An 18,786-nucleotide genomic window follows, 5' to 3' on the forward strand; every position below is an offset into this window, starting at 1 on the left:
TAGATCAGTGGTAACCTAGGACTGGAGGGGGTTAAAGATTAGCAAATGGGGAGTGATTATTACTTGATTATTACTGACTACAGGGTTTCTTTTGTGGTGATGAAAACGGTCTAAAATGGACTGTGGTGATGACTGCACAACCCTGAATATACTGAAAATCAATGAACTGTATATTTTAAGTAGATGAATTGTATGGTATGCGAATTATCTCAATAAAACTATTATTAAAATCTTAAAAACAAGAAAGAAAAAGAAGCTATCATAGAAGTAGTAATAATTTCCTTTCATATACAGCACATTTGCATTGATGGATGAAATAAGCTTAGTAAAAGACAGAGCCAGGATTGGCAGTTTGTTTATTTATTCATTTGTTCATGCATTCAACAAGTTTTTAATAACTATGTATTATGATTAGGTGTTCTTCTAGGTGCTATAGATGGAGCAAAGAACAATCAGACAAAAATCCCTGCATATATGAAGTGTACCTCCTGTGGGGGTAAGAAAAAATAGACAATGTAAATAAGAAAAATATATAGTGTATTAGTCGGTAATAAATACGCTAGAAAAATAAAGGAAGGAAGTTAGGGAAAGTTAAGGGGTTGCAATTTTAAGTAGAGTGGTCAGGGTAGGCCTTACTGAGAAGGAAGCATTTGAATAAAACTCTAAAATAGGTGAGGGAGTGAGGTATCAGGTATGTGGATAACGGAGAACAGTCAAAGGGAATCACAAAGGCCCTCAGGAGGAAGCGTGCCCAGCATTGTTGAGGCCAGAGTGAACAAGGGGAAGACAAGTAAGAGATGAAGCCAAACCAGTCATGAGAAGCCATATCCTAATGGTGTCCAGGAGATAAGGACACTGGGCAGAATAAGATGGGACCTTCAATTTAATAGGATCACACTGATCACTGGGTTGAGAGTAGACTGAAGGGGAGAAAGGGCAGAAACAAAGGTCAGGGAGGAATCTCTTGCCATAATTGAGGTAAAAGTTGATGGTAACGTGAACTAGTGTAGCAGTGGAGGCCAAGAGATGTAGTCAAATTCAGATATACGTACATATATATTCAGAGAGGTGGTTGATGGATGTGAAGTTTGAGACAAAGAGTCAAAGATAACTTGAAGGTTTCTGACCTGCGCTAGTTAAAAGTATGCATTCCACGTAAAGTGCTTAGGGCAGTGATTATAATAATAAGTACTGATAAAGTACTCACTGTCAGCTCAATTATCAAGCTGGATCCACTTTAACACGGCACACAGTACTAAAAATCAGTGATATATGTTCACAGTGAAGAGCAGTATATAATTCACTCAGTTCTCAAGTAAGAGCTTCTGCATGGGAATTATTTTTTTTGGGTAATTTTACTCCAATATTTAATACATACAAAAGAATACATATAACATATACATTAGTACACGAAACGCCAAATATACTGTGAACTTCATTTGGGTGCTCTGGACAACAGGGAATGGCAGCAGTAGTATGCAGAACGCCCTCAGGGATGCTGCTGAAGCTCACAGCACTCTATTCCCTCTTTTCCCCTGCGCGGCCCAAAGAAGAGGTGGCATCTACAGTGCACATTCTACACTAGTTTTAGCAGCACAGTCTAACCCAAAGTGAGTGTGATCATAATCCCTATAAAAAGAGCTGCTCTAACATCTGCCTTCCTTAACCTCAGAAGGCTTTAAAGAGGAGGCAGGCCTCCGTGGGGTTTTGAAGGCAGGATTATGTGACCGTGAGGAAGAGCACAAGAAAACTACGAAAACAAAGATGAGCCAATAATCAACAAGAGGATGACAAGATTTCAGGGTTTTCTTAATGAAGACATCAACATCAGAGTTTCTAAGACGGCTCTAACTTAGTTAGCAATATTACTATGAGGCATAATTGGTATCCTATACACAGGGTTTTATTTAAAGTACAACTAAAATTTTTTCTAATACATAATAACTGCATAGGCTTGGGAACTTCATAGTTATTCCATGAAATATTTTTTAAAACATGACACCTAATGTTAACCCACATGTAATACCATGAAAATGATAAATATTTTAGAAGTTCACAAATAATAAAAAATATCAGCATACTGGCTACTAAGAAATATTTTTGATTGACAGCAGTCTATTTCTGAGATTAAAGGATTGTGAAAGAGATTTAGATTTTCCCCCAATTAATACTGTTTTGTGCTCTTGAATAAATTGAAAAAAGACTCTCAGCAGTGTCAGTACCCATCACTTACAAGAGTATATCACCAACTATATTAGCTGTAGGGTATAATTTTTGCGCAGTTGAAGCCATTTACTTCTGAGGGAAGGGATGCTTAAGTGCCTTTATTTATTCTAACTCAAGGAAGCATAAAGCACTGTAACTAAGTAATTATATTTTTTTACCAGAAAGAAGAAAATACACGAAGCAAGACAATGTATACTACAAATTCTTCTCTTTTATTTGCTCTGAAATTCTTTTAAATAACAAATTCCCCAGAAACTGAAGGGACCCGAGGTCATTCTTTCCCGATTCTCACTTTGTCAGCAAGCTTGCATTGTAGGTGTACAGATAGCTACTTTGTTCAAGAGCTAGAGGATGTGGGACAAGGCTCATCTTTCTGCTAAATTCTTGTGTCAATATTATTGTGTGACCTTGGGAATAATTCCTTGTTTCCACAATAGGAACCTGGCACTGATTTGTACCATGTGCAATCTAGTGAAGGGAAATTTACATATATAATAAAACATAATTTATCGTGATTCAGCATCAACTAACATTTACTAAGTGGCAGATAATTTATGTGGTATTTTACATCTAATCTCCTTCTACATACTGAGAATAGAGATTAAATCTTGTTTCTCTTAGAAATATTACAATGCCATCTATGGAAGCTGAGTCCACAGCAGGAGCTCAGGAAAAATTTTCTCAGATGAAAATAGTCAATTTTTTTTTTCACAGATGATGTAGGCATGGCTCAGTTGCCTAAGCAATAAGTCAAAAAGGCTACAGCTACATATGGATAGATCAAACCCTCTCCACACCTAAATTCCTGTATACTAAAAAATGAATATAAGACATATTAAAAGACATTATAAGACATATTGAAATAACATAAGACATGTTATATTAAAATATGAGACATTAAAAATATTAAAGATTGTAAGACACATTAAAATTCTTTTGTAACCTAGTATCGAGGACACTAATAATATCTTAGTAAGAGTAGCAGTGAATGAACTTGTCCCCCAGATAGCACAAGATAGCACAAACACATACTTAGCCCCTTAAAAGAATTGCTAACTTACTAAAAAAAAAAACCAAAACACATAGAAAACACTTAAAATCATTAAGGCGCTCTTGAGGTTTTCTGTCAGTCTGAAATAAACTCTGTCTCATAAAGGTGAATTGCCTCTTTGGGTTATACCACCTTAACGAATTAATTCTGTTTATAAATTTCTCTGCAAAATTGGTAACACTTTTTTTCATCAGTACCTTTGTTGTACAAATTGACATCAAAATACAGATATTTTTCTGCATGTATACACACAAACACTATACATATTCATTTGTGTATAAAATAAAGACAAATCTAAAAATATGCAAGTAAACTGAGACTTCATTAATAAAATCTTACTAAATAGTTTAAAAGTTTTAAAACGTTTGCCAGACACAACAACAAAAATTAGGAACACAACAGAAAAACTAAAAATAGAAACATAGCTAAGTGTAGCACTCAAAACAGAAAGGATCCTATAAAATTACTGTACAATTAAGGTAGCAAACAATCTAAGGAATTCATACTCTATTTTCAAAACCAAAAACATTCCATGCAGGAAAAAAACAACCAGTTACAGAAATCTGGACTCTATTAGAAAGGAGTTCTCTATTCCGCCCCTATGTTTCATTTACAAGTTAATATAATCTGATGGAAGCTGGAAGAAATGGAAAATATTTGCAAAAAAAAATGTGGTTAAAGAATGTAGCAATTAAAACCTTTTATACTATCGGTGTTAAGTCTAAAAATAACCCAGCATATAGCAATAATAACCCTGTCAAATGGGAATATTTGTCAGGCTCAGCTGTTCCCAAGTCCTAAGCACATTGTCAGGAGGCAATGAATAAACAAGTGTTTATGAGTTCCAATTAGGCAGCATGTTAATACATCTACATTGGATTATTTTATTTCACATGTAATTTTAAACTAGCTCCTGTTTTTCCTAAAAAAAATAAAGGCAAACTTTAGAGTGACCAATACAAAATTCTGGATTGGTAAAATTTGAAGTAATGAGGTTTAACATTACTTTTTAAGTGATAATTCACGTTCTAAAAAAGGAATATCAACTATCACTTTTCAGCTGGTCATATACATATATATGTGCACACACACACAGATACACACCCCGCCCCAAATTGATGGCACATAACAAACAGAGGCTGCCTTAAAAGACCTGAAGCTATCAATGCAAATGCAGACATGCCTTCTGAGCTCATTGTTCCGTAACTAAAATTACCTAAAAAATTATTGCCCAGAGTCATCCTAGAAATGTTGAGCTTTTCTTAGAAACTAGTTAATGTTGAACAGATTCAAAACCAGGAATTTAGAGCAAATCCCCTATAAAATTTATTTTATTTTTCAAGTCCAGTGGTAAATGCTGTTTTTTACATTTACATTTTAGAATGAAAATGTCGGTATCATTTATTATTCTGGATTAAAAGATCTGAGTCACTGAGTCTGGACTTGTGAGTGGCTGGCTTTGCCTCTCTCAGTAAGACCAGCAGTAACTAAGGAGTTTCTCTCTACAGAACTTCTAAACAGTGGTTGCTAATATGTTGCCCAGGATATGTTTAGGATCCACGTACATCTTCAATTTTCAGATGAAAATTTCAATTTCAGAAAGTCTAGTTCGAATCTGATGGAATTATACCAACTCAGAGTAAATTACCAATCCTCTAATTATTACTGAAGTGTTGATTAATATTTTTCTCTGTCTTTCTTTGCTACCCAATAGAAACAGGAAAACTTCCTTTCACTGGTGGATAAAATCTTTCAAAAATGAGGTTTATGGGTGAAAATTAAAAGCAGTAATTGTCAATGTAAAAGACTGGAAACTACTGCTCAAAGATCATTAAAAATAACAGAGAGGAATAAAACCATAAAAGTTATAAAAACTAGACCCTAAAGTGAAGAGCACACCAGGTACAGTGCCCCAGACATCACCGAGGCACTGTAGCAGCTCAGCACCTCATCCAAGAAGCTTCTTTGTGTCTGAAGCCTCTTACTTCAACATGAACTCAGGTAGAATGAATATTAATCCTTTGAAATGTTTCCCTGTAGAAGATATGTCTGGTTCAAAAGTCTTTAAAAAGAATTAAATTAGCATCTGGCCTAATTCTGGAGCTACTTTTATAGCAAGATCTCTTAATTTGGTCACCTCTGATCCAGTCCCCCTCTAAACAGCCTCTTACCTGGCCTCCCTACAATTCTTCTTCTCTCTCTTTGGCCCGTTCTTCACAGATCAGTGAATCGTAAAAACAAAAACATAAATCCAGTCACATCACTACTCTGCTCTAACAGCTTCCATGTACTTTTCTGGGGATAAAACTCCAACCCTTACATTTTCTGCAAGGCCCTGAATAATGTGACTTAACTCACCACTGATTCATTTCACCCCAGCTGTGCTGGTTATTTTTCCAGTTCCTCCAAAGCTCCTTCCCACCCTAAGGCCTTTGCACCTGCTGCTCTCTTCCCTACCATGTTCTTCCCTGTATGTCTGGAACCTCCAATTAATCCTTTGGTTCCTTTGGTTCTGGGCTCAGAAGTGGTTTCTTCAGGAGAGCTTTGCTCTTCACCAATCTTCTACTCCCTGCACCCTTATTTGAATGTTTCCTTCATCATACTTATTATAACTGCAATTAAGTAACCATGTGTTTAATGCCTTTTTCCAACCCTGTACTGTAAGCCCTGTGAAGGTGTGATTGCGTCTGTCTCATTTACTGCTGTTTTCCCGGGGCCAGGCCTATTGCAGGAAATAAGGCACTGAAGGGAATATAATTTTGCAATAGGCTCTTATAAGAAGTAATGAAAATTAGTCTATCTTACACAAAATCATGGCTGTATCAACCACACATCACACTATAACGTTAACAAGTCTTTGTGACAGTTTAACAAATGAGGAAGCCAGTGAAGCAAGATTTTTCACAACTTTTTCATTCCCAAATACTCTAAACCGTTAACTAGGTTATTAAGCTGGGGACATGTAGTGATGTTCCTTGAAAGTATTCATGGAATTCAGTGTGGCAGCTAAGTTTCCTGGATGGAAACAAACTGAGACTCTCAACCAAAGCGCACCAGCCTTCAAATGAATGAGCCATTACAAGAAATTATGTCTGAAAGGCCACCCAAGAAGAAGTAATATGAAATTCAACCAGTGTTCTCTTGAATTTAGCCAATTCACTTCAAATGAAACAAATGCTTGATGGATGTGTAAGAATGCACAAAAACATTAAGAAAAAATTCAGGAGCAAGCTGTGAGATGAGGATTTCCCAAGATGATTATGACTTTGGAAAGTGTTACTATAAGGAAGTTCCTGATTAAGGTGGATATTTCGAAAAAATCTTTGGAAGCTAAGAGTCATCTGAAATAGTGACATAGCCATTTTAAATCTGGCATAGATGTATATAAGTCTACAACATACTGATTGTGGTATCTGAGATGATTGTCAATTCTTAAGAAACTCTAATAAGGGCATTTAGGTTTCCGTGGATCAAAAGCTCCATAATTTAAATATCCAATGTAAGAAAATTTTTGGTAAAGAGGAGATATTATTTTCCAGAAACCTTTCACTCAATAAATAACAAAGAGAGAAAGGGGAAAACATGAAAACGTAAAATAAGTAATTTAACCTGATACTGCAACCAAGAAACTTAAGAAGAATAAGAAGCAAATTAATTATCTTCTATCCTCTCACCCATCAACCCAAGACTTTCACAAAGTAAAACCGAAAGGATGGAAAGCTATCATTTCACTCTGTGTTTTCTACCTTACTCTTCTGATGGTGGCAGGCGGGGCAGGAGTGGGGAAAGTGAGATGTGTGTGTGTGTACAGTAGTGAAAGGGGGGAAACTAACATTTGTCTTCTGCCTACTATGTTATGTGCCTACAGACACTAAACATGTATTATTAGATTTAGTCCTCACAACTAACCCATTTCCAGATGAAACTGACAGAGGTGAAATGACTGGTCAGAGGTCACCTGCTTAGTGCATGGCAAAGGCAGGCTTTGATTCCAGGGCTACTTAGTGCCCCTTCTACAACACCACACTGCCTTAGTTTTCCTAGTTCTGTCAAATATATTAATTGTTCATTTAGCATAACATTTCCAGTTCTTTTCTTTCCATTATTCCATTCAAATGAGTTTTCTTTTTCACTCTGAGGGATTTTATTAGTCTTCAAACCTTGTTCCATAGCTTAGAAATTAAAGGAAAGTAGACCTTTTTTCACACAGAACAGCTCTCCTCTCTCACACTCAATGAAACTTTAATGAGACAGATAGTATGTATCTATTTCACTTAATAGCCTTGCTTTTAATTCCCCCCTTCAGATTCTAAATATTAACAATCTAGAAAATATCTCATGTTTATCCTGTAGTGTCTCAGAGAACACTCTCCAGGTTACTCCTGGTGCTATGCAAGTCTCTTCTTTGAAAAGAATGGTAATATGGTTTTTAACACAGGAAGATGAAGTGGTAAACAGTGGATAATAAAGCTTTAAATTGATACAGTAACTGACAGATTTTTTTTTTTTTTTTTTGCAGTACGCGGGCCTCTCACCACCGTGGCCTCTTCCGCCGTGGAGCACAGGCTCCGGATGCGCAGGCTCAGCGGCCATGGCTCACGGGCCCAGCCGCTCCACGGCATGTGGGATCTTCCCGGACCGGGGCACGAACCCCTGTCTTCTGCACCGGCAGGCGGACTCTCAACCACTGCGCCACCAGGGAAGCCCCAATGATAGATTTTTAAAATTTATTATCATTTGTGTTCCAATCTTATAAAGGTGGAAAACTCAATATTTCTTCTACTAAGGAAAGGTAAGTACATAAAAAGACTTTATATAAAGTTAATATACTTAATTTAAAAAATTCTGAAACTGATCTAATTTTGTCAGATTTATGTATGTATGTGGTATTAACTGTTCAGTCTTCCTACACTATTCCAAACTCAGATAACAGGTACTCAAAGAAAACATTGCATTTTTGTTTTCAGAAACTGTAAAATGTGGGAATCATGATATAAAGTGAAAATTACCTTGCTTATCTATAACCGAGTATGAAGCCAAAAATCCTCGTCCAGAAACATGAATTCCACTCATGAACAGCACTGTAATTTCATTGCTTTTTGATTCAATTGAATGGTTCATTTGCAACCCCAGACCACAGTATTTGCCTAGAAATCAAAGAAAAGCAGATATTTGGTGTGATTCATGAAGTCAATAATATTTACAATGTAGGTAAAAGAATCATAATAATATACCAAACTGGGCATTAAATTAATCTAAAATGATGACTAGAATGTTTAATGATGAAAAACTCACATTACTCCGGAGAGAAAAAAAAAATTCCAAGTAATAACTGTTCAAATGATTCAAAAGGAAAAACAGTGTATACAGGCATCACTGACCTTATAATGACTCAATTTCCTGTGAAATATATTTATACTCTTTAAAACTGTGACAAGGAATTTTAAAAAATTAACTTAAAGCATTTCATGCAGGCAGGTGGCTCATACATGAATTGACAGTCAAGCAGTAGTATTCTTAACATGTTCCCCAAGGGGAAACAGATTCTTGAGCTCAGGGCACCCCTCAAACCTTTTACAGACCTTCTCAAGTTTTCTTCCAAGAATTGCTGGACTTCTGTCAACCCCTTTAGGTGATCATATCTAGTCCTACAGCTTTAACTGTGATATGACAATTCACATTTACACCTCTACATAGCCTTTTCCTTGAACTTCAGATGCATATATCTAACTGCCTACCAACTTTTATCCTTTAATGTCTAACAGACATGTAAAAAATAACATATCCTCCCTCAGTACAGATCTAAGTTTATTAAGATAAAAGGGCAGAAAAGAAAATTAGAGCAAGATATCCACCAATAACTAATAAAAATGGGTTTTTCTTATATGCCTGGTAACTTTAACAAATTCTGAATAAAAAGTTCTAAAAATATTTTAAGTTGAATAACATCACTTGAATAAGAGTAATGTGAACTTCCATAGATATCATTTTCAAGGACAGTACGTTTTCATGTGAGTAGAAAATGCTAAATAATCAACCAAAACCCCCCACCAGAACTGGTAAGGGAGATATGGTCACAAAGTCGATATACAAAAGTCAATTGTAAACAATAACCTAATCAAAATGGGCAGAAGACCTAAATAGACATTTCTCCAAAGGAGACATACAGATGGCCAACAGGCACATGAAAAGATGCTTGCTCAACACTACTAATTACTAGACAAATGCAAATCAAAACTACAATTAGGTATCACCTCATAGCTGTCAGAATGCTATCATCAAAAAATCTACAAATAATAAATGCTGGAGAGGGTGTGAAGAAAAGGGAACCCTCCCACACTGCTGGTGGGAATGTAAATTGGTGCAGCCACTATGGAAAACTGTAAAATAGAGCTACCATATGATTCAGCAATCTCACTCCTGGTAACATATCCAGAAAAGATGAAAACTGTAATTTGAAAAGATACATGCACCCCCCCCACCACCAATGTTCATAATATAGTAGCACTATTTACAATAGCCAAGACACAGAAGCAACCTAAGCGTCCGTCAACAAATGAATGGATAAAGGAGATGTGGTATGGGACTCTGCTGGTGGTCCAGTGGTAAAGAATCCACCTTCCAATGTAGGGGACGCGGGTTCCATCCCTGGTCGGGGAATTAAGGTCCCACATGACACGGGGCAACTAAGCCCGCGTGCCTCAACGATAGAGCCTGTGTGCTGCAAACTACAGAGCCCAGGCGCTCTGGAGCCCAAGCACTCTGGAGTCCACGTGCCCTGGAGCCCACACACCACAACTAGAGACAGAAAACCCACAGGCCACAACTAGAGAGAGAAGCCCACACGCTGCAACAAAGACCCAACACAGCCGGAAAAAAAGAAAAAAGAAAAAAAGACGTGGTATGTATGTGTGTGTGTGTGTGTGTGTGTGTGTGGGTGTGTGGTATACACACACACACACACACGTTGGAATATTCCTCAGCCAAAAAAGAATGAAATATTGCCACCTGCAGCAACCTAGAGAATATCATACTAACTGAAGTCAGAAAGAAATGAATTCATTACAAATTCATCATAAAACAGAAACAGACTCACAGACACAGTAAACAAGCTTATGGTTACCGAAGGGGAGAGAGAGGTGGGGAGGGAAAAATTGGGAGTATGGGATTAACAGAGACAAACTACTACTGTATATAAACTAGATAAGCAACAAAGATTTACTGTGTAGCACACGGAATTATACTCAAAATCTTGAAATAGCCTATAATGGAATATAATTGGCAAAAAAACCCCCGTGAATCACTATGCTGTACACCTGGAAACTAACATAATATTGTAAATCAACTATACTTCAATTTTAAAAAATCAATTTTATTTCCATAAACTAGTGACAATCTGAAATGAAATTTTAAAGCTTAATTTATAATAGCAACAAAAAGATTAACTATTTAGATACATTTTAAAAAAAGAAATTCAAAACCTGTACATTAAAATATGCAAAACACTGCTAAAAAATTAAAGAACTAAATAAATCAGGAGATATACCAAGTTCATGGACTAGAAGATTCAATATTGTTAAGATGTCAGTTCTCCCCAGAGTGATCTACTGATTCAATGCAATCCATATCAAAATCTTAGCAGGGTTTTTTTTTTTTTTTAGAAATTAACAAGTTGAGCCTAAAATGTATATGGAAATGCAAAGGACACAGAATAGCCAAAATAATTTTAGTAAAGAAGACAGTAGAGAGGCTTACATTACCTGCTTTAAAACTTACTATATAAAACTACAGTAATCAAGAAGAGCGTGGCATCTTTTTAAGGGTGAATATCTACATTAATGTGAATGGAACAGAACAGAGTCCGGAAATGAACCTACTTACAACTATCAACTGATTTCTGAAAAAAGTGTCAACAGGGAAAGAACAGTCGCTTCAACAAATGTACTAAGCCAGTTGGATATCAATATGAAAAAACAACTTGGAACTTCACAATATATACAAAAATTAAGTCAAAATGGATCATAGATTTAACTCTAAGAGCTAACCTTATAAAACTCTTACAAGAAGACATAAAAGAAAACTTTGTGACTTTGGATTAGGCAAGGATTTCTTAGATTCAACACCAAAAGCATAATCCATTGAAGAAAAATATTAATAATTAGGATTTTATCAAAACTTTAAATGTTTGCTCTTTAAAAGACACCATTGGGGCTTCCCTGGTGGCGCAGTGGTTGAGAGTCCACCTGCTGATGCAGGGGACACGGGTTCATGCCCCGGTCCGCGAGGATCCCACGTGCCGCGGAGCGGCTGGGTCCGTGGGCCATGGCCGCTGAGCCTGCACTCCGCAACGGGAGAGGCCACAACAGTGAGAGGCCCGCGTACCGCAAAAAAAACAAAAGACACCATTAAGAAAATGAAAAGACAAACGACAGGCTAAGAAAAAATATCTGCAAAACTTTAATCTGATAAAGACCTCACATCTGAAATGTGTAAAAAAACTCCTGTAACTCAATCAATCCAATTTTTTTAAATGGGCAAAAGATTTAAACAGACACTTTAACAAAGAAGACACACTAAAGGCAAATAAGCACATGAAAAGATGCTCAACAGTATTAGTCATTAAAGAAATGCATATTAAAACTAATGAGGAGATACCACTACATACCCACTAGATTAGCTATAATCAAAGACTGACAAAACCAAATATTGGTAAGAATGTGGAGAAACTGAAACCTTCATACACTGATGATGGAATCATAAAAGGGCACAGCCATTTTTGAAAAACAATTTGGCAGTTTCTTAAAATGTTAAACATAAAATATACATATCATACATTTCATACAACCCAACAATTCTACTTCTAGTTATCTTTTATTTGCCCAAAATAAAAATGATGAACCTCAAAAACATTATGCTAAATAGAAGAAGCCATTTATGATATTTCTAGAAAAGGCAAAAAACAATAAAGATAAAACATAGGATCAGTGGCTGCTTGGGACCAGGGGTGAAGTGGGAATTGACTCCAAATGGGCACAAGGGAACTTTTTGGTGTGATGGAAATTTCTAAACCTGCATTTTAGTGATGTTCACCTCAGCTATATAAATATACTAAAACTCATCAAACTATACATCTAAAATAGGAGAAATTTATGGTATATAAATTATATCTCGATAAAGCTTTCAAAAGAAATGCAAACATTAAAACAATTTTTATTGTGAGGTGTTTTGCACAAAGAAAAAGTAGGTCACAGAATCGGACACAGCAGAACGAGAACTTCAGAGATCTATTCCACCCCCTTCTGACAGCTGAAAAAACTGAATAAATACCAAACATCAAGGTGTGCATACACACGCACATACACACACACAGGTCTTAGGTGTTTGCTATGGTGTTCAATATAAAATATATGTCTTGCTCATCCTTTCTTTATTTTTTTATTTTTTAAATATTTATTCATTCAGCTGCGCCGGGTCTCAGTTGCAGCACTCCAGATCTTTGTTGCCGAGTGCCGGATCTTTAGTTGTAGCATGCAAACTCCTAGTTGCGGCATGTGGGATCTAGTTTCCTACCAGGGATTGAACCCGGGTCCCACGCATTGGTAGCGTGGAGTCTTAGCCACTGGACCACTAGGGAAGTCCTTGCTCATTCTTTCTTTAAAAACACCTACTGTGCAAAAAAAAAAAAAAAAAAAAAGCCTTCTATTGCTAAATATGGAATGCAATTTAAATACAGCAATCAATATTTTTAACTTTCAAGTAAAACAAGAACCCTATAACAGTTATTATATGAATATACAAGAAGAAAAGATGATTAAGTCTTTAGATTGTTTAATACTAAATAACTTAGAAACAGTCTGGTAAATAGGACAAATATTAGATACTGTCTTATTTTTGAATACTAAATATTAAAAAATAATGACCTAATATTAAAACAGAGCAATATAATATGTACTTCATGTTATTCCAAATATTATCTCAAATACTAAAAATATTAGACATTGTATAATTTGTTAGCAAAACCAAATGTGTGCAGAGCCAGGGTCCATCACATTAAATCTTAAGGCCCAGTGGGAATAGGTAAAAGGGAGAAAAATTGTATCAGCTAGAATCTTTACATAAGCCAGTTAACTCTTGTAAAAATGAACAATAGGTTCAGCTGGGCTTATCAGCACTAGCTGTTCTTTGCCATTTAAGGATTTTATTACAAGGCCCATAAAGGTGCTCAGTACAAATACTGACTTTTCAGATACTTTTAGATACAAACAAAAAAGATCATATTTAAATGATCATAAAGAATATGATCATGACACACAGAACTATCCTTACTTTATAAAAATTATATCATGTATACAAATACTAGGAAATTCCAAGTTATTAGATTTAAAAGTAAAAGTGCTCTATGAAAATAATTGACAAAAATATATTCTTGAAGTGAAACAAAAATTTTTTTAACCCTTTTATAATACAGACATAATCATAAAAGTATTTTCTATTAGCATTGCAGTTTCACCTCTTGTTTGTTTATTTATTTAGAGTTCTCTTGTCATCTGAAATGTGTATAAATTCAATCTGTGGTAGAAACAAAACACTTTTTTAAACCCCCTCTTTTTCTGTGAAACTCAAAAGGCAGTCCTAAAGAATCCCAATTTAAAAAAAATAACAAGAAAAAAAGAAAGTACAACAGCTCTCCTTGCAGGTGCTTAAGTGAGATCAATATATACCAGATAAACACCTATTTTCACCTCTTATTCCCAGCCAGGATGATGGTATCTCTCCTCACTTGGCTCGCCTTTGATCACAGGTTTTACCCATTATACAAGTAATACAAGCACTTGGCAAAATACTCTGGGAAAGGAAGAAGAAAATTCATCCTTAATCTGGGCCAATATACTCGTTAATTCTGTAACTGCTTTCCCCAATTGGTCATTCAAAGGTACTCCTGAATCAACAAGAAGCATTTAACTGCCAACAATTATAGGTTCTGCTGATGGCTCTCAAAGCCAGCCAAATTTGTTAGAAGTTTCTCATGGATAAATAAGAGAGGAATTTCAAAAAACAGTATATGGATACATATAGAAAAATATAAATATAAAAGCTAATCAAATATTAATCACCATAAAACCCATGACACACTGGTTTATAGTCTAAAAGAATCCATGCTCTGGGCAAATAAAAATGTTTGAAAAATCATTAGCCCTTAGGAAACTAGAAAAAGAAAAGCAAATTAAATCCAAAGTAAGCAGAAGAAAAGAATAAGAATTAGAACAGAAATTGATCAACAGGAAAACAATGGAGAAATTAATGAAACTAAAAGCTGCCTCTTTGAAAAGAAAGTCAGTAAGCCTCTAACTAAGAAAAAGAGGACACAAATCACTAATATCAGAAATGAAAGTGGGGACATCATAATATTAAAAAGGATAATAAAAGAATACTAGTAACAACTCTATGTCCACAAATTTGATAACCTAGATGAAATGTACAGGTCCTTGAAACACACAACTTGCCAAAACTCATACAAGAAGTAGACAATCTCAATAGGTCTATATCTATTTAAGAAATTGAATCAATAATTAATAGTCTTTCAAAAGAGAAAACACCAGGCACAGATGGGTTCACTGGTGAATTCCATCAAACATTTAAGAAAGACATCACACTAAACCTCTACAATCTCTTTTCAGAGGACAGAAGCAGTGGGAATATTTCCTAATTCATTCTATGAGGCCAGCATTACCCTAAAACCAAAACCAAAACCAATAACATTACAAGAAAACTACAGACCAATACCTCTCATAAAAATAGATGTAAAAATACTCAACAAAATATTAATACAATTCAACAATATACAAAAGAATTACACACCATGATCAAGTGTGATTTATCCCAGGCATGCAAGATTGGTTCAACATTTGAAAATCAATGCAATTAATCACATCAAGAGGCTAAAAAAGAAAAACCACATGATCAAATCAATAGATGCAGAAAATGCATTAGACAAAATCCAACATCCATTCATGATTAAAAAAACTAGGAATAGAGGAGAAGTTCCTCAACTTGATAAAGAACATTCCCCAAAAAGCCTACAGCTAACATCACACTTAATAGTAAGAAATTAAAAGTTTTCCCAAAATCATCAAGAGCAAGGCAAAAAATGTCCCTTTTCACCACTCCTGTTTAACATTATACTGGAAGTACTAGCTAACATAACAGGACAAGAAAAGAGGAAAAAAGATAATACAGATTGGGAAGGAAGAAATAAACTATCTTTGTTCATAGACGACACGATCATCTGTGTAGATAATCTAGAAGAACTGACAAAAACTCCTTTAATTAATAAGTGATTACAGCAAGGTTAATATACAAAAATCATTTGCTTTCCTATATATCGACAACGAACAAGTGGAATTTAAAATTAAAAACACAATACCATTTACATTAGCACCCCCCAAAATGGAATACTTAGGTATAAATCTAATAAAATATGTATAAGATCTACATGAGGAAAACTACTAAACTCTGAAGAACAAAATCAAAGAACTAAATAAATGGAGAGATGTTCCATGTTAAAGGATAAGAAGGCTAAATGTTGTCCAGACGTCAGTTCTTCCCAACTTGATTTATAGATTCAATCTGAATAAAAGTGCAAGTTGGGATGATTAGATATTCATCTATAAAGGAATGAAACTGAATTCTTATCTTATACCACTCACAAAAATTAACTCAAAGTGGACTAAAGACTTAAATGTGAGGGACTTCCCTGGTGGTCCAGCAGTTAAGACTCTGTGCTCCCAATGCAGGGGGCTCAGGTTCCATCCCTGATCAGGGAACTAGATCCCGCATGCCACAACTAAAGATCTCACATGACACAATGAAGATCCTGCATGCGGCAATGAAGATCCCATGTGCCACAACTAAGACCTGGCACAGCCAAATAAATAAATAAATAAATAAATAAATATTTTTAAAAGACTTCGATGTGAGACCTGAAACCATGAAACTTCTAGAAGAAAAAACACAGGCATAAAAAGTTCCTTGAGGGGCTTCCCTGGTGGCGCAGTGCTTAAGAATCCACCTGCCAATGCAGGGGACACAGGTTCGAGCCCTGGTCCAGGAAGATCCCACATGCCGCAGAACAACTAAGCCCTTGCGCCACAACTACTGAGCCTGAGCTCTAGAGCCCGTGAGTCACAACTACTGAAGCCCATGCACCTAGAGCCCAGTGCTCCGCAACAAGAGAAGCCACCGCAATGAGAAGCCCGCACACTGCAACGAAGAGTAGCCCCCACTCACCACAACTAGAGAAAGCCCGTGCGCAGCAACAAAGACTGCCAAAAATTAAAAAAAATTAAAAGTTCCTTGACATGGGTCTTTGAAATGATCTTTTGGACATGACACTTAAAGCACAAGCAGCAAAATAAAAAATAAACAAGTGGGACTATATCAAACTAAAAAGCTTCCCTAGAGCAAAAGAAACCATCAACAAAGTGAAAAGACAACCTATGGAATGGGAAAAATATCTGCAAACCATATATCTGATAAGGGGTTAATATCCAAAATATATAAAGAACTCATACAACTCAATAGCAAAACAAAAAAACCACCTCAATTAAAAAATGGGCAAAGGGGACTTCCCTGGTGGTCCACTGGTTAAGACTCCATGCTTCCACTGCAGGGGGCGTGTGTTCAATCCCTGGTCAGGGAACTAAGATCCCGCATGTGCCCTGTGTGGCCAAAAAAAAAAAAGGCAATAAAAAAAATGGGCAAAGGACCTGAATAGACTTTTCAAAAGAAGATATGTGAAAGGCCAAAAAGTACATGAGAAGATGCTCAACATAACTAGTCATTAGGGAAATGCAAATGAAAACTACAAAAAGATATCACCTCACACCTGTTAGAATGGCAATCATCAAAGACAAGAGATAACAAACGCTGGTGTGGATGTGGAGAAAAGAGAATTCTTGTGCACTGTTAGTGGGACTGTAAACTGGTAGTGCCACTATGGAAAACAGTATGGAGGATCCTCCAAGAATTAAAAACAGAACTACGATATGATCCAGCAATTCTACTTCTGGGAATATATCCAAAGGAAACAAAAACACTAAGTTAAAAAGATATCTGCACTGCCATGTTCACAGCAGCATTATTTACACTAGCTAAGACATGGAAACAAACTAAGTGCCCAAAGATGGATGAATAAATAAAGAAGTTGTGGTACATATACACACAAAAGAATATTACCCAGCCATAAAAGATGAGGAAATCCTACCATGTGCAACAACACTGATGGACCTCGAGGGCATTATGCTTAGTGAAATAAGTCAGACAGAGAAAGACAAATGCTATACGATCTCACCTATATGTGGAATCGAAAACAAAAACAAACGCATAGAAAAAGAGATCAGACTTGTGGTTACCTGAGGGTGGAGGGGGAATTGGAGGAAGGTGGTCAAAAGGTACAAACTTCCAATGATGAGATAAATTAAGTACTATGGATGTAACGTACAACATGATGGCTATAGTTAACATTGCTGCATGATATATAGGAAAGGTGCTAAGAGAGTAAATCCCAAGAGTTCTCATCACAAGAATATTTTTTCTTTTCTTCTTTTTTATTATATATATATATATATATATATATATACACACACACACACATATAAACACACACACATGAGAAGATGGATGTTAGCTGAACCTACTATGGTCATCATTTCACAATGTGTGCAAATCAAACCATCAGGCTGTATGCCTTAAACTTACACAGTGATGCATATCAATTATTTCTCAATAAATCTGGAAAAATATCCCAGCAAGCTATTGGATATCGACAAACAGATTCTAAAGTATATATAAAGACAAAAGAGCCAGAATGGAAAACGCAATATTGAAGGAGAACAACAAAATTGGAGAACTGACACTACTTGTCTTCAAGACTTACTATAAATCTACAGTAATCACGACAGTGTGCTACTGGTCAAAGAATAGACAAACAGATCAATGGAAAAGAATAGAGAGCCCAGAAATAGATCCACATAAATACGGTCAACTGATAAAGGAGCAAAGGCAATACAACAGAGCAAAGATAGTCTTTTCAACAAATTGTGCTGGAACAACTGGACATCCACATGCTAAAAAAAAAGAATCTAGACACAGACCTTATACCCTTCACAGAAATTAACTCAAAATGGATCACAGACCTAAAGGTAAAATGCAAAACTATAAGACTCCTAGAAGATGACCTAGGAGAAAATCTGGATAATCTTGGGTATGGTTATGACTTCTTAGATACAACAAAAAAGGCAGGATCCATGATAGAAATATTTGGTAAGCTGGATGTCATTAAAATTAAAAACTTTGGCTCTGGAAAAGGCAATGTCTAGAGATTGAGAAGACAAACTGGAGACTGGAAGAAAATATTTGCAAAAGACGTATCTGGTAAAGGACACATCTGATAAGAGAACTCCTATCCAAAATATATAAAGAATACTTAAAACTCCACAATAAGAAAACAA

At 35.8% G+C, this 18,786-nt stretch overlaps 1 protein-coding gene across 1 annotated transcript in view; it reads right to left on the reverse strand.

The window, feature by feature from the left end:
* Positions 1-18,786, reverse strand: part of DCBLD2 (discoidin, CUB and LCCL domain containing 2) — a 96,668-nt gene that overhangs the window by 29,523 nt on the left and 48,359 nt on the right. The window contains exon 3 of the mRNA XM_060098654.1: positions 8,287-8,424. Coding sequence (XP_059954637.1) covers positions 8,287-8,424 — 138 coding nt within the window. The remainder of the gene's footprint in view (positions 1-8,286; positions 8,425-18,786) is intronic.

This window comes from Mesoplodon densirostris, chromosome 5, assembly GCF_025265405.1.
Source record: "Mesoplodon densirostris isolate mMesDen1 chromosome 5, mMesDen1 primary haplotype, whole genome shotgun sequence".
Taxonomy (NCBI): Eukaryota; Metazoa; Chordata; class Mammalia; order Artiodactyla; family Ziphiidae; genus Mesoplodon; species Mesoplodon densirostris.